The 13,221-nt window shown below is 58.8% G+C and overlaps 1 protein-coding gene across 3 annotated transcripts in view; it reads right to left on the bottom strand.

Moving 5' to 3' along the window:
• Window positions 1–503: 503 nt before the first annotated feature.
• Window positions 504–13,221, bottom strand: part of Zfp469 (zinc finger protein 469) — a 229,528-nt gene continuing 216,810 nt past the window's right edge. For all 3 annotated transcript variants that reach the window (XM_011248576.3, NM_001362883.1, XM_006531558.4), the window contains one exon: window positions 504–13,214. In XM_011248576.3, coding sequence (XP_011246878.1) covers window positions 1,790–13,087 — 11,298 coding nt within the window. In that variant the 5' untranslated portion in view covers window positions 13,088–13,214 and the 3' untranslated portion in view covers window positions 504–1,789. The remainder of the gene's footprint in view (window positions 13,215–13,221) is intronic.

Here is a 13,221-nt window from a genome sequence, read left to right as displayed (position 1 = left end):
GGGCGTGTGAGCCTGCAGAGTTCCGCCAGTCTGTGACACATGACACATGACACTCAACCCTAGTCTGAGGCGTTGGAGCTGTTGCTAACCACAGTACTCCCAGACTCCTGCTCAGAGGAAAGGACAGGGCAGGACAGTGGACCTGGTTGGCCCATTGGGTCTTCATTTTGAGTCTATCAAACCTTTTCTAAGGCCCAGATCAGACAGTCACTCCCCTGAGCTTCCCAGCCCCAACACTAAGGAGTGAGGGCCTTGTATAGTCAAACCCCTCCCCTCCCTTTCTGGCCTGGCTTCTGCCACCTTGCCCACTTCCCTATTTCCCTAAATCCATCTTAGACAATTCCTATCCCCTGGGAACCTGGTTGAAGTGTCCCCACAGCTTTGGCTTGGCTTATAGCACACAATGACCCTGGGGTACAACAGACAGAACAAATGTTGCCTGGGCCACATCGGGGCTCTGGTGAGAAGTGGGAGCGAGGACAGATGCTACATAGCCACGGGGCTTCTGCGAAAATAGTGGGAATATATTTGAAAAGACAAATTAGCTGTAGCTTTTACAGTACAACCTGGGGGGGGGGCTGCCCACGTCTTTATCCATTGGAAGGAGGCATTCTGAAAGACCCCAGCACCTTCTATGGAGGCAGTTTGGGCCTGATTTGGTCTTGTTTAAAATGTCAAAATAAAACCTTTTGACACTCACATTGCACCAAAGCTAAAAAACAAAAACAAGAACAAAAATACAAAAAACAAGAAAACCCCAAAAAGCCAACAAACTACACAACAAAGTAAGGCAGGAATCTCTAAGACTCCTAGGAGGAATGGGAAACCTCTCCCTCTGCCCACTTTGATACACAACGCTATATCAGGCAGGTGTGCAGTTGGCAGGCTTGTGCCAGTGCACAGACCAGACCCACAGCCCAGCCTGGGGGGTCCCTTCACTGCTGGGACCCTGGGCTGGAGCTCAACTGGGGAGACCGGTGGATGAGGCTCTCTCTTGAGTCCTGGGCTGCAGCCTCTCTGGCTAGGTCTCCCCACTCTAATCATCCCGTGGTTCAAAGAAGACCAGGGAGCCTGTATTCACATTACAGCACGGGAGTAGCACCAGAGCCTTTGGACCAGGCTTTCTGGGACCTAGAGTTGGAGCCCCATGGGGAAAGAAGGCACTAGGAAGGGGCCGTAGGGCTGAGGGACCCACAGGATGCTGGCCATGAAGGGCCTTCTTGCATTCCCTATAGGAACCCAGTTCCAGGGGTGGGGGGTGGGGTGGGGTGGGGACAAGGTGCTGCAGAGATCAGCAGTGCAGCTGGAGGCCAGCGCGATTTTGTGGTTGCGGGTGGGGGAGGGTGGTCCTGTCATGCTGTCAAAGACCAGGTGGCTCAGAAATGGCCCAAGTAGACAGCATGGCCCTCTCCCATGACACTTTGGAATTTTAACAATGGCAGCAGAAAAGGCAGCTGCCACTGTGTGCTTCCCTGCTAAGAGACGGGGAACCCTGTGCAAACCCTCAAACACAAGCTTTACAGCACGAGACACCTGGCCAACAGGGTGTGGTGGCGGTGATGGGATGCAACCTGCTCTCTTCAAGTACTTGACACTAGGGAAGCAGGTGATCCCTGGGCGGTAGAGACCGGTCCTTCCCAGCCTTCCAGCCAAAGCCCTGTTCTCAGGCCTCGAATCTGGAAACTCAGGTGCAGAGAAACAGGCAGTGGGTCTACCAGGGAGCTGTCTCCAATGCTGGAGGCCAGACAGAAGCCCATCAGCCGGGCACCCACGCATCCTCTCTTTTGGGTCACTGGGAACTGTCCTTCTTCAGAGGGATTCTGAAGCTGGTCAGCTTCTGCCCAAACAGCTGACTGAGGAGGTCGCTCTGGGCTTCTGCAGTCCGGCGGTCTCGGGGCTCCATAGGCGCAACACCACTGACATGGAGAGCTCTGACCCTTTTGTAGGGCCTGGACAGGGCTCTTGCCTGGGGCAAAGAGCCCTTTTCTGAAGTGTGGCCTGGATCCCCTTTCCGCTGTGCTGATGGCTGTGGCCTTGCCCTGCTGCTCTGGCCACTGGGTCTCGACTTGACAGGGGGAACTCGGCTGGGAGTTGCTTGCTTTCGGGGGGCCCTGGATGACTTGTCGGGGGCCAAGGGGGCTTTCCCAGTGTTTCCCACGCTTCCATGTCTGCCCAGTCCCAGGGCCTGGCCCTTCCTTTGTCTTCCATGGCTTTCTCTTTTCTCCCTGGGACTTGAATGCACTTGGACCCCCTGATGAACAGCGTCCCCAGGCCCTCTGGTGCTACCCTTGGTGTGGGCTCGAGGTGGGGGCTGGTCCGGGGTGGAGCTCGCCCAGCTAGGACAGCTGGGCTCAGTAGGGGTGGAGGCCATCTCACTTTGGAGCTGCCCACTGGTTGGCTGGGGCTGGCTGCCACCCCCTGTCTGAGTGCCAGGCTGGAGCCCTCCACTGCTCTGAGGGGTGCCTCGCAGTTTACCTTTAGAAGTGTTGGGCTTTACCCTGTCCTCAGGACTCAAGACCAGCTCTGCGGCTGGGATCCCCATCCCTCCTGGTTTTCGGGGTGGTGCTGGTGGCTTCAGTGCTTTTTTGGTGGGCTCTGCTGCTCTGTGATGGGAGGTACTTGAGTAGGCTCCTGGTTTGGTGGCATTGCCCTTCTGGGAGGGACCCTCTATTCTCCCCTCAGGTGCCATGTGGTGTGTGGTCACTAGCCTCTCCTGGAGCTGAGAGGGGTGCCCTGGGGAACACCCAGGGGCACACTTGTCTCCGTTGCCTGGACTCTTGTGTTTTCCTGGGAACAGGTGAAGGGCCCTCTTTTCCCCTACCAGAGCCTGCCATTTACATGGCTCAAGGCTTCCCAAGGAAGCCTCGTGTTCTGGTTTCTCCAGGGTTCTGTTCAGCTTGCAGCAGCCGCCTGTACCTTCAGCTGAGGCAGCTGAGAAAGGAGACAGAGACGGAGGTGGAAGATCCTGGCCACTCAGTGGTAGGTTGTTCCCCCTGGGTGAGTGGTCTGCCTGGTCCACAGGGTTCTCTTGAGAACTGGGCTGGTCCAGGATGAGGCTAGGCGCTAGGGGCAGTGCAGGAAGGGACACCTCACTTGGTGTAGGGCTGGTTGTGGAGGGGATTCTGTCAGTGCTGAGCTCAGGGGGACTGAAGGGCGCCATCAGCCTGTTCTGCTTGCTGGGTAGCACATCCTGGGAGACACGGGTCTTCCTCCTAGGAACCCCTGGCCGCTTAACACTCCGGAGTGTGAAGGGCTGCAGGTCGCAACTCAGGTGCTTGCCCATGTGCCTGTCGAATTGCTCCTTCTTTGCAAAGGTGTAGTTGCAGGAGCTGCAGACAAAGGACCTCCTGATGACGTGCATGACATTGGCGCAGAGCTCACAGGCATAGAGAGGCACGTGTGGGAGCTCCTTCTCCTCTGTCACCCCGTGGGTCAGGCCCAGGTGTACCTTCAGCTCCCAGGGCTCAGGGTAGACCTGCGGGCACCGGGGACACAGGTAGACGCGCTGTGGGCTGTGCACCGCCAGGTGGCGCTGCAGCTTGAAGGGCTTGGGGAACTGCTTCCCACAGTGGTGGCAGTCACGGGAGGGGTCCTTGCAGTCCTCGTGCACTGGTACAGCTTGGAGCGGGGACTCGCCGTGGGACCAAGGGTCTGGGGACGGGGCGGGGGGCGTCTTGGCAGAGTCAGAGCAGGTGGCAGAACTGCTGGTCAGAACGGATAGGCTGCCTCCTTCGGCGCCATCTTGGCTGGGGGTGACCGAGGCACGTGCCTTGCGCTTCATCCTTCTTGGGGTTTTCTTTCCAGCGTCTCCTTCCTGCTCTGATGGCTCCCTACTGTCTTTGCCGATCGAGCGCTTGGTCCTCTGGGGTTTGGATGCTCGCTCCACAATGGTGTTCAGGAAGTGCGTGAGGGCGCTTTCCCCTTCCAAGCACCCGGGCAGGTCTCCTAAGGCTCGCCGCGCCTGGCCATTTCGGGCAAAGCGGGCTGCGTGCTCCCGAAGGTGCTGGTTGTACATCCAGACATCAGCCACCTCCTTCAGGCACATGCCACAGGCCCACGGCCCTGCTTTGCCCTGCACGTGCTTCTCCCACAAGTGCTCCCGTAGAAGCTCCCGGGAACTGAATCTGCGCTCCACGCACAGGTAGCAAGTTGGGGGCGGCGAGGGGCTGTGCGACAGCTTATGGAGATCCAGCTCGCCCAGGCTATGGAACCGCTGGAAGCACACCCTGCACTTGTAGGAGGCCCTCTTGCCCTTCACCCGCAGGTCTCTGCCTTTGGCTCGTCTGGCCCGGGCAGTTCCCTCCATTCTTTTGTCTGGAGGGCCTTGTGAATTTGCTGTGACCTGGAAGTCTAGGGCGCCTGGGTTAGAGAGTTCAACAAGGTCACTACAGGGTCTCAGAAAGCACAGGTCTTGTATCTCCAGCTGGGTGCTGAGAGCCTCAAAGTCCTTAACGTAAAGTGGGGGCAGGCTGGCATTTCCAGGAGGCCTGTTGTCATGTTCCCTTTCTAGGTTAGGGGGTTCCGGGCTCATGTCTCCAACAGAAGAGGCTGTCTCACAGGCTGGGCTACAGTGTTCCAGGTCCCGCCAGGCTGCTGGGACCATGTGCAGCTGCGGGATGGGCTCTGACCATTCATCTTGGTTCTCCATCAAGCAGGAAGGCTTCTCCTCCACGCAGCTGGTTTGCCTGTCGGATTCCAGGGCCCACAGGCTGAGGCTGGGGGTCCATGGGTCAAGGCCAGGTGTCTTATTGCTTAGAAGGCCATCGAGGAGGAGGGACTCGGGCAAACTCATGACTTCATCATCCCACACATCCTCTTCCTCTCGGGACAGGCAGAGAGAGCCCGAGTCACTGAGATCGGTAGGCAGGCGCGTGGAGCCGAGTGAGACACTGTTTATCACCTCAGCGATGGGCTCCTTCGGTGATGGGCACTTTGGCCTTTGGCAGCGCTTCCCATAGACTCGTAGGTTCTTCTGAGTGAGGCGGCCATCCAGGGGGAAGAGCCGAGAGAAGGAGATGTCATCATCGAACAAGTCTGGAGGGTCCCTTTGCTCTGGGCTGGGGGCGCCATCCGACCCGTGGACTTCATTCTGGGTTTCCGGGTCTTTGATAGGTCCCTGGGGGTAGCTACTGATGGTGTTGTCCACTTCAGAACTGTGTGTCCTGTCAGGTAAGTCAGGTGTCCCTTTCCCAGTGCCCTCATCGGACCTGCCTTTGACTCCTGTGTGGTCCTCTGTAGGCTGGCTCTCAATAGCCCGTGAAGGTTCTCCACTAATGTCCGATGCCGTGGCCTCTTCTGGTCCCCAGAACCACTGTGTCCAGGTGGCCTTCTGTTCCACCGGATGCTCCTTCTCTATCGTCCCTTGACAGACCGGATGCTCTTGGGGGGCCTTCTGTGCTGGTACCTCCTCTGTACACAGGGCCCCTGGACCAACGTCTTCAGCATCTTCCAGTGCTCTGGGTCCTCCTGTGGAGGATGGAGGTGGAGGCCTGACAGCTGGCCTGCATCCTCCCTCAGGCGAGAGGCTCAGGGGGATGAGAGGATGGCCACAGGCGGTTGGTAGGTCTGAAGTCACGTGGGTAGTGCCTCCGGGACCATGCTTCTGCCTCCTTGCCCTCAGCTTTACCCCTTTCCTGTTAGGTTTCCTCTCTGGGTGGCTGGGGGAATCGGCAGGCTGTCCACCTTGCCTCTTGCCCCTCACTTCTGTCTGGTCAGGATGGAGCTGGTTTGTTCCCCATCTGTCTGCTCTCCTTGGTTTTGAGGCAGGAACCTCTGCACTCTCTCCTTGCTCACTGAGGCCTAGGGTGGGTGGGTGCTGGCTGAGGGGAGTGTCTAGTGTCCCAGCTCCCTCAGATTTCTCACTAGTCCTTTTTAGTATCTCAGGACCCATGGTGTCCTGGAGGGGAGGTGGTCCAGAAGAGCGGCCAGCCCCCAGGGCCGGGCGACTCGGTCTTCCCTTCTCAGACACCTTGTGGCTTTTCTTCCCAGGAGTCTGGCATGCTTTGGTCATGGGATCTGAAGGCTGGCAAGCAGGCACAGGCATGGGGCTCAGCAGGGATCTAGGTTCCCTTTGTGGCCGGTGCTTCCTGGCTTTGTGCCGGCTTAAGCCCGCTTTGGAGCGGAAGGAGGCTGAGCAGAGCTGGCAGGTCTCGGGTAGCTCAGCTGGGGTCTGCTCTGCATGCTCTGGCTTTTTGTTCAGTCCACGGGGCCTCCGTTTATGGTCTTGGGGGTCGGAGAAGTTCTTCTGGGGAGGGCGATGGGAGATACTGATGTGGTACTGAGGAGAGTCAGACCTGGAGTCGCTGGATGTGCCGCTCAGAGGAGTTTCTAGGGTCAAGTGGAGCCCTGTGGGCATGCCTCGGGCATTGGCTCTGGCTACCTTTGTCACATTGCAGTGTCTTGTCCCAGGTGTTTCTGGGTTGTCCTGTTCCTTGATGCTGACGTCTGCCCCATCTTCTTGGCAGATTTGAGAGTCTGGCCCTGTAGTCTCCAGTGTGGCAAGGTCTGTGGGCACAGCTATAATGCCGCGGCCTTCCCCGTGGCCAGGGCAAGGAGTGCTGCTCACAGGCCCTAAGGAAGGGCCCTTGGAGTATGTCCTTTCTGGGTTGCTGAGGGATGGGGCTCCCATGCAGTGGGGGGCTGGCACCTCAAGTGTCTCACCTGAATCTAGGCCATCTTTGGGGGCAATGCTGGTCAGAGGGGCAGCTTCGATGGTCATTTTAGGGGAGCTGGGATCCCCTAGGGGAGGAGCGGAGGAATGGGCAGGAGATAGCCTCAGCTCCTCTTTTCCAGAATCTTCTAATGTTCTTACTGCGATGCCCTTGGGGCTGTTCCTCTCTAGTAATACAGGGGCCGAGAAACTGATGGAGCCAAGTGAGCCTACGGGAGGGTCCTTGGGACTGCTGGTCCCCAGCAGAGAGTGCTGGGATAAAGGCTCTTCAGGGCCACAGCAGCTTGTCACCAATAGTGTAGGGGATGCTGGGGGTTCAGCCTCTTTGGTGGTTAGGCCATAACTGGCACCCAGAGGTACCAAGACAGGACAGGTTGGCTGATCATCGGGGCTGGGTAGGTCTCTGTAGGAGGAAGGTGCTAGTGGCTTACTAGGCTTGACTCTGGTCTCAGGGTCTTCCTGGGGCATCGGCTCAAGGTCACTGGGAGTAGGTGTGGCTTGAGGCCTGGTGGAGAAGACACATGCGGCCAGGTCTCTATTGGAGGGAGCGGGATTCTCCTGGCTAAACAATGGCTGTGGGCTGGCGGCCTTCTCTGGGCTTCTCTCTGCAGGCTCCTTCTGGAGAGGGCAAGCCTTCTGGATTGGAAGCAAGGATGTGCTATCAGGGTCGGTGGGGCTGGTGGAGAACAGTGCTTGTCTCCTAAGGCCCCGGGCTGCTCTGTTCCCCTGGCGTGGCCTTCTGCCCCTGGCCGGCCTAGCTTCCAAATGGGCACTGACCTTGTTGAGTGCATCTGGGTCCTCCAGGCTCCTCCAGCTTTTTGGCTGGAGTCTGTTGGCTTGACCCTGGCCCTTGATCTTTTCAGGTTGACTAGGCGAGCCAAGACGTCCATCTGCCTTGGACCTCAGCTGCTTCTGGATGTTTGCAGGAAGAGCTGACACGTTTACAGCCCTTGAGGAGTCCTCTTTCATACGGGCCCCTCCTGTCACTGAGGGGTCCCCAGACTGAAGGCCCTGGGCGTTCTCTCTGCTCTTGGCTGTAGCATCCAGGACCTGACGCAGAGGAAAGGAACAGCAGGCTGGGTCCTGGCGCCTCTGTCCAATGCTGGCACTGGGCTCCCAGGGAGGATCTGGCACGGGATGAGACCAAGCCCTACCACCACTTTGAAGGGTGGATTGTGGAGAGGTCCCTGCAGGTGCAGACGCCCCCTTAAAGTCCAGGTCCTTGGCAATAGGCTTGTTAAGCACAGCTCCTATAGAACTCCCTGCCTGGTCTTCAGAGTGACCCTTAGAGCCATGGCTGAGACTGGCACTTGGAAGGGAGGTGACTTCCTCATCACCCTTAAGTATCAAGTTGGGTTCTAGGGCCGGGTGGGCACTGGGGCTGTTGAATCCTTCCAGTGCAGGGGAAGTTGGGCAGGGCTCCTGGGCCTCACAGAATGGGTCTAGAGAATGTCCTCTTGTGTGTTTACCAGGAAGCAGCGGTGGGGCATTCGAGTTCTGGGTCCCAGGGGCTTCATTATTTTTAGGAAACAAAAGCCCATGCTTCGGGCTGTCCTTGGCTAAACTCCCAGCATGCAGCAAGGCCACCTGTTGGTTGCTGGAGTCAGGCAGGCGGTCACTTAGGGGGATCTGACTGTCTGCGTCGGGGATAATGGTCTCCCGAGTTCTCTGAAGACCGAGTGTGAATCCTTCCAGGCTGAGGGGAGCCCCGCATCCTGGGTTCTCCTGGATACCACAGGGAGGTGCTGCTTTTTCTGTGTGGCAGGAAGCTGGGTAGGGCCACTGTTTCTGGGGGTTCTTCAGGGCCCTTTCCTGATGTGAACTTGATCCCTCAAGACCTGTAATGTCTTCTGCTGGCTCCCTCTGGGCTGAGGTGGCTGGATTTGTGGGTAGAAGGGAGGCCTGCTTTGGGCTTGTGTCCATCTTGCCTTCCTGTGTAGCTTCCTCCGGTTCTCCCGAGGTGCCCACTGTGCTCCCTTCCCCCTGCAGTTGGCTTTCTAATTCAGTCACCAATCTTTTGATCTCCAGTTCGTCCTCACACAGATTGCTACATTCACTTCCCTTTTCAGGCACAGCGGGAGGGCGGGGAGGCACCGTCTGTTCCGAGGGACACTGCTTGCTGACTGTCTTTCCCTTGGAGAGACCAGGAAAGGAGCCAGGCAGCACCGGAGAAATTTCCTCCAGCAGCAAGAATGGCGGGTACAGAGGATCTGCCAGAGGTTTCTTAGGGAGAGGGTCAGGACCTGCCAGTGGTCCGTGGGTGACCCTGTTTGCTGACAAGTTGTCATAGAGTGGTGGGTCAAATCCGTCCTCAGGCAGCCCTGCAAACAGGGATGTGGACTCTAAGGTCAGTGGCGAATGCACCTTCCCTGGGTCTGTTTCAACTGGGTAGGGTGGACTCTTGGATGGTGTTGACTCAAGGGTCTCCATACTGTCCTGGCTAAGGTAGCAGCTTCGGGCAGGCAACGGGTCCATAGCTAAAGGCTTGGTGTACAGATCGTCAGGGAAACAGTAGGCTAGGTCCTTGGATCCAAGGAACAATTCACAGGTGTCACTGTTAGGCAGGGATCCTCTTTTGGCAGCTGGACACTCTAGAGAGCGCCTGTCACAGTGGTCAGGGTCACAACCAGGACTCGAGTTCTTGAAAACCGGGAGGCTGGATTCAGTGTAGAACATGTCTGCCAGCTTATCGATGGGTACCAGGCACCTTCCAGGCTGGGAGGCAGAGTCCTCTCTGGTATGCAAAGTCGGGGGCTTCATGCATCCAGAAGTGCCCAGAAGACAGCCTGCATCTGGTACTGGCACGCTGTTTCCCGATAGTGTTTCAGGGTGGCTCCCTGATGGACTGCCAGCCCGTGCTGGCACTGGAGCAGCGGGTCTGGGGCTTTCCCCACCACAGTGAGCTGGAGAACTGGGTCTCTCTCTGAGCTCAGTGGTATCAGCAGCAACTTCAGGCTTCTCGCCCTCCTGGGGGAAGTCCAGGGCTGCATGGTTTTTCTCCTGGGTCTTGGTGGTGGCGAGGACCCGGGGAGGATGTTTTGGGGCTATTATGGGATGGCCACGATGCTCAAGTCCTCTTTCCACAGAGACTTCTCCAGCTTCCGAACTCGGCAACAGGCTTTGAGTCCTTGGAGTGGGAGAGCCCCCATTTTCACCAGCCTCCTGCCGCATGACCTTCCTTGGGTTCTGGGTCAAATCTTCTTTCTTCCTCTTCTTGCCCTGGCGCCACCGTTGGCGGCTGTGGGGGGAACAGCCTTGGGCAGGACCCCCCAAATCCCGCCGCTGCTGCATACCAGCCTCTTCCTCAGATTCAGAGGCACAGCCTTGCCCGCTGAGCCTGCCCTCCTGGGTGCTAGGTGGTCTTCCAGGCAGCGGGGGGACATGGGAGACTTGGTTCCGTGGTGCCTGCTGCCCGTGGCGCCTGTTTTTCTGCCGCACTATCTTGTGGATGAGTTCCTTGCTCCAGGAGCCGCCCCGCCCCCTCCTCTTCCTGGAGTCCTTCCCAGAGGGCAGCTGCAGGTGCTTGGAGCTCCTCGTCTCTTTGGAGGTGGCTCTGGAGATGCTGTGATCTGCACGAGCGTGGCCCTTGCGAGTCTGACTTTTGCGAGCCTGGGGCCGGGGATGCTCTGCACTGTGACCCTTCTTTCTTGGCCTCAGGCAGATGGCTTTGGCCTGACTGTTAGTACCCTTGGCCATACCGGGCTCTTTCCGAAACAACTTGAATTGCTTCCCTCTCCTCTGCTGCCTGACCAGGGTGGTCGCATCTGCCTGTACAGATGCAAGGCCCAGGGAACGGGTTTTGGGCCTGTTTCGGGCTGGGTGGCTCCTGTTTCCAGTGCAGGGGGCTTGGGGTTCTGGCACAGCAGCTTTGGATGGGAGCTGGGGCTGGGTACCATTCTTGGAAATTGATCCCACCTGATTGTTGAGGGGATGCCCAGTGCTGGGCCCCCTGGAGCCTGAAGGCTCCTCATCAGCAAAGACATCAATGAAGCTGCTGTCTATCTCAGGATTATCTGATTGGTACTCCATGCCGTTGAGAGCCTCGGTGATGAGCCTGTCCAGCTTAGCGTCATCTTCCATATCAAGGTCCGAGGTGGGGAGTGGGAAGGAGGTGACAGCTGGGTCATCTCTGGTTAGCAGGAAGGGGACAGTCTGGTTGTGTTCAAGCAAGGCCGAGTGTGCATCGGTGGGTGCCTTTGAGGTGGTGGTGGGTGTGGGGAGCCCTGGGGGCTGCAGAGAGCCATCCTTGGTCTTGGTTAACAGGAGGCTGCAGAGTGGCCTGTGTTCCAGGAAGGCCGCGAGGCTGCTATAGTTTCGATCGCACTGTCTGCAGGTCAGTAGGACATCCAGCTGGTCCAGGCTGGCGCTGCTCAGGGAGAAGTGCTGGGCTGAGTAAGGTGGCGGTGGCGGTGGAGGTGGTGGCTCTGGAGGAAAGCCCTTCAACCCGTCTCTGCCCAGTGAGGGGCTCTTGTGGGAGAATGGGGCTCCCTCCTGGCTCTTGAAGGCATCCTCAGCCCCTGGTCCCTCTGTGGGGAGAGGGAAGGCTTTGGCTGTCTCGGATTGATAGCGTGTGGGCAGGGTGTATGTGGGCTCTGGGGAAGGGAAGGGGCTGCTGGTCTCCTGGGAATGGGTGGGAGGCAGGAAGAAGGCTGGGGACCTGAGGGGTCCAGGCTGCTGGCTGTCTTCAGAGCTGGGGTTGGCTGGGCTGCTGGATGGCGGTGACAGAGATGAACAGGTACTGCTGCTGGCTGTGTTGGTCGCAGGTGAGGGAAGAGGAGATTCACTGGGTGAAGCCCCCACCACCCTAGGTGGGGGCAGGCTGAGGGCCCCCTGGGGTGACATTTGGGGTTGGGCTCCCCCAAAGAACAGGGGCTGTGTCCCAGGGTCCTTCAGCCCACCATAGGCTAGCAGCCTTGGGGAACTGCTTGGCTGGCCTGGGCTGCTCCTGAGAGCTGACTCTCCAGGCCTGGGGATTGTATTCAAAGCACCCAGGGTTCCCGGGCTGTCCCCCTGCCACTCAGAAGACCCCCTGGGGAATGTCAGTTGGCTCAGTACCCCCATTTGGTGGGAATTCGGCCCAGGGGTGGTAAGCACCGGGGACCAGGGCAGCGGGGGACTGTGGGGGAGGCAGAGCTGCTGCTGGCTTTCGAAGAAGGCAGTCCTGGCAGCAGCTGCAGGGTCCAGGGTAGACGTGGGGTAAGGAGGAGCTGCTGTTGTATCCCACAGCTGGGGCAGATGGGTGGGTGGTGGCCCAGGGGTGGGCAGTTCTGTGTCCAGCGATGCTGGGCTGGTACCCACCCCATTCGCTTCATACCCCTGCCCTGGAAAGTGCCTCTGGGGTGGAGGATTTGGGAGGCCTCTGGGGCTCCCCAGCCCATCGCGAGCGGGAAGGGGCCCTTCAGGAATGCCTTTGGTCAGGCTTTTGTGCAAACTATCATGGAAGGGGCTCGGGAGCAAGCGAGCAGCACCAGGTGGTGAGAGGGCACCTCCGAGATCACTGGGAGCGCTGGCTCCCCCTGACGGGCCCGGGTTGCAAGGCAGGGATGGGTAGGCAGGGTTTGTACCCAGGGCCTCCTCAGACCATGCTACCAGGGGCTGGTGGAAGGTGAACAACATTGTCTCAGCTGCCCTCTCATGCTGGACTGTCTCTACAGGGAAGGGGTAGGGGGCAGAGACCCCCTGGGGGCTGCTAGGCCTGCTGCCATCAGGGAAGGGCTTGGGCTCTGCAGAGGAGACCCCAAAATTAGCACCTGGGAAGCTGTTTTCAGCAGCAGGAGGCCAGGGGTTGGTCCCAATGGCCTGGAGGTTAGTGCCAGAAGCATGCCTATGGGGGCTGGTGCCATCGCTCTGGGGGGCCCTCCGGGGTAAGGACCCGGGGGTGGCACTTGGTGAGGTACAGTTGGTGGAGGTAAAGCTGGAAGAGGCCTCCTGAAAGCACCTTTGGGAGCTATTCTCTTCTGGGGAGGGCAGGGCCTTGGCCCTTGGGATGCCAGGCCTGTGGCGGGCTCTGGTCTTTTGGCCTTGAGGAACCTTGGTATCTGACACCTGGGGGGCTTCATGACGCAGATCCTTGAGCGGCTCACCCAGGATGCATCTGATCCTCGAAGGACTCAGGCTGTGGAGCTGGGGGTGGCCGCTCTCCATCCTGCTGGCCGGCCATGGGTAAACATGTGCATAGCTCCGTGCTGCTGGGGCCTGCACTCTCAGGATCAGGTCCTCTTGCTCCACATCTTTGGCCTGACTCAGCTGGGCTTCCGGGGAACCTTGGGCCTTGCTGCCATCATCTCTCATGCCCTGGGTGGTCCTGCTGGCAGAGCCGTGGTCCTTGAGGGGGTGCTGAGAGGGGCATCCTAGACTCCTGGCAATTTGGCAGGGCTGTAAGTCTCTGGGCAAAGTTGGGGGCCGCTCTCCTGGCATGGCCCCGCCGTCCCGGATGCTAGGAGGATGTAGTGATTGGAGGAGGAGCCCAGGTAATGGGCTGCCTGGCCATCCTCACCCCCTGGCGGGGCTCACGGAAGCCTATACTCATGGTCCTGTGTGGAGCCTGCAAG

Source organism: Mus musculus, chromosome 8 (assembly GCF_000001635.26).
Source record: "Mus musculus strain C57BL/6J chromosome 8, GRCm38.p6 C57BL/6J".
In the NCBI taxonomy this organism is placed as follows: Eukaryota; Metazoa; Chordata; class Mammalia; order Rodentia; family Muridae; genus Mus; species Mus musculus.
The sequence above is the reverse complement of the archived record's forward strand: the minus strand, read 5'-3'. Positions and strand labels throughout refer to the sequence as shown.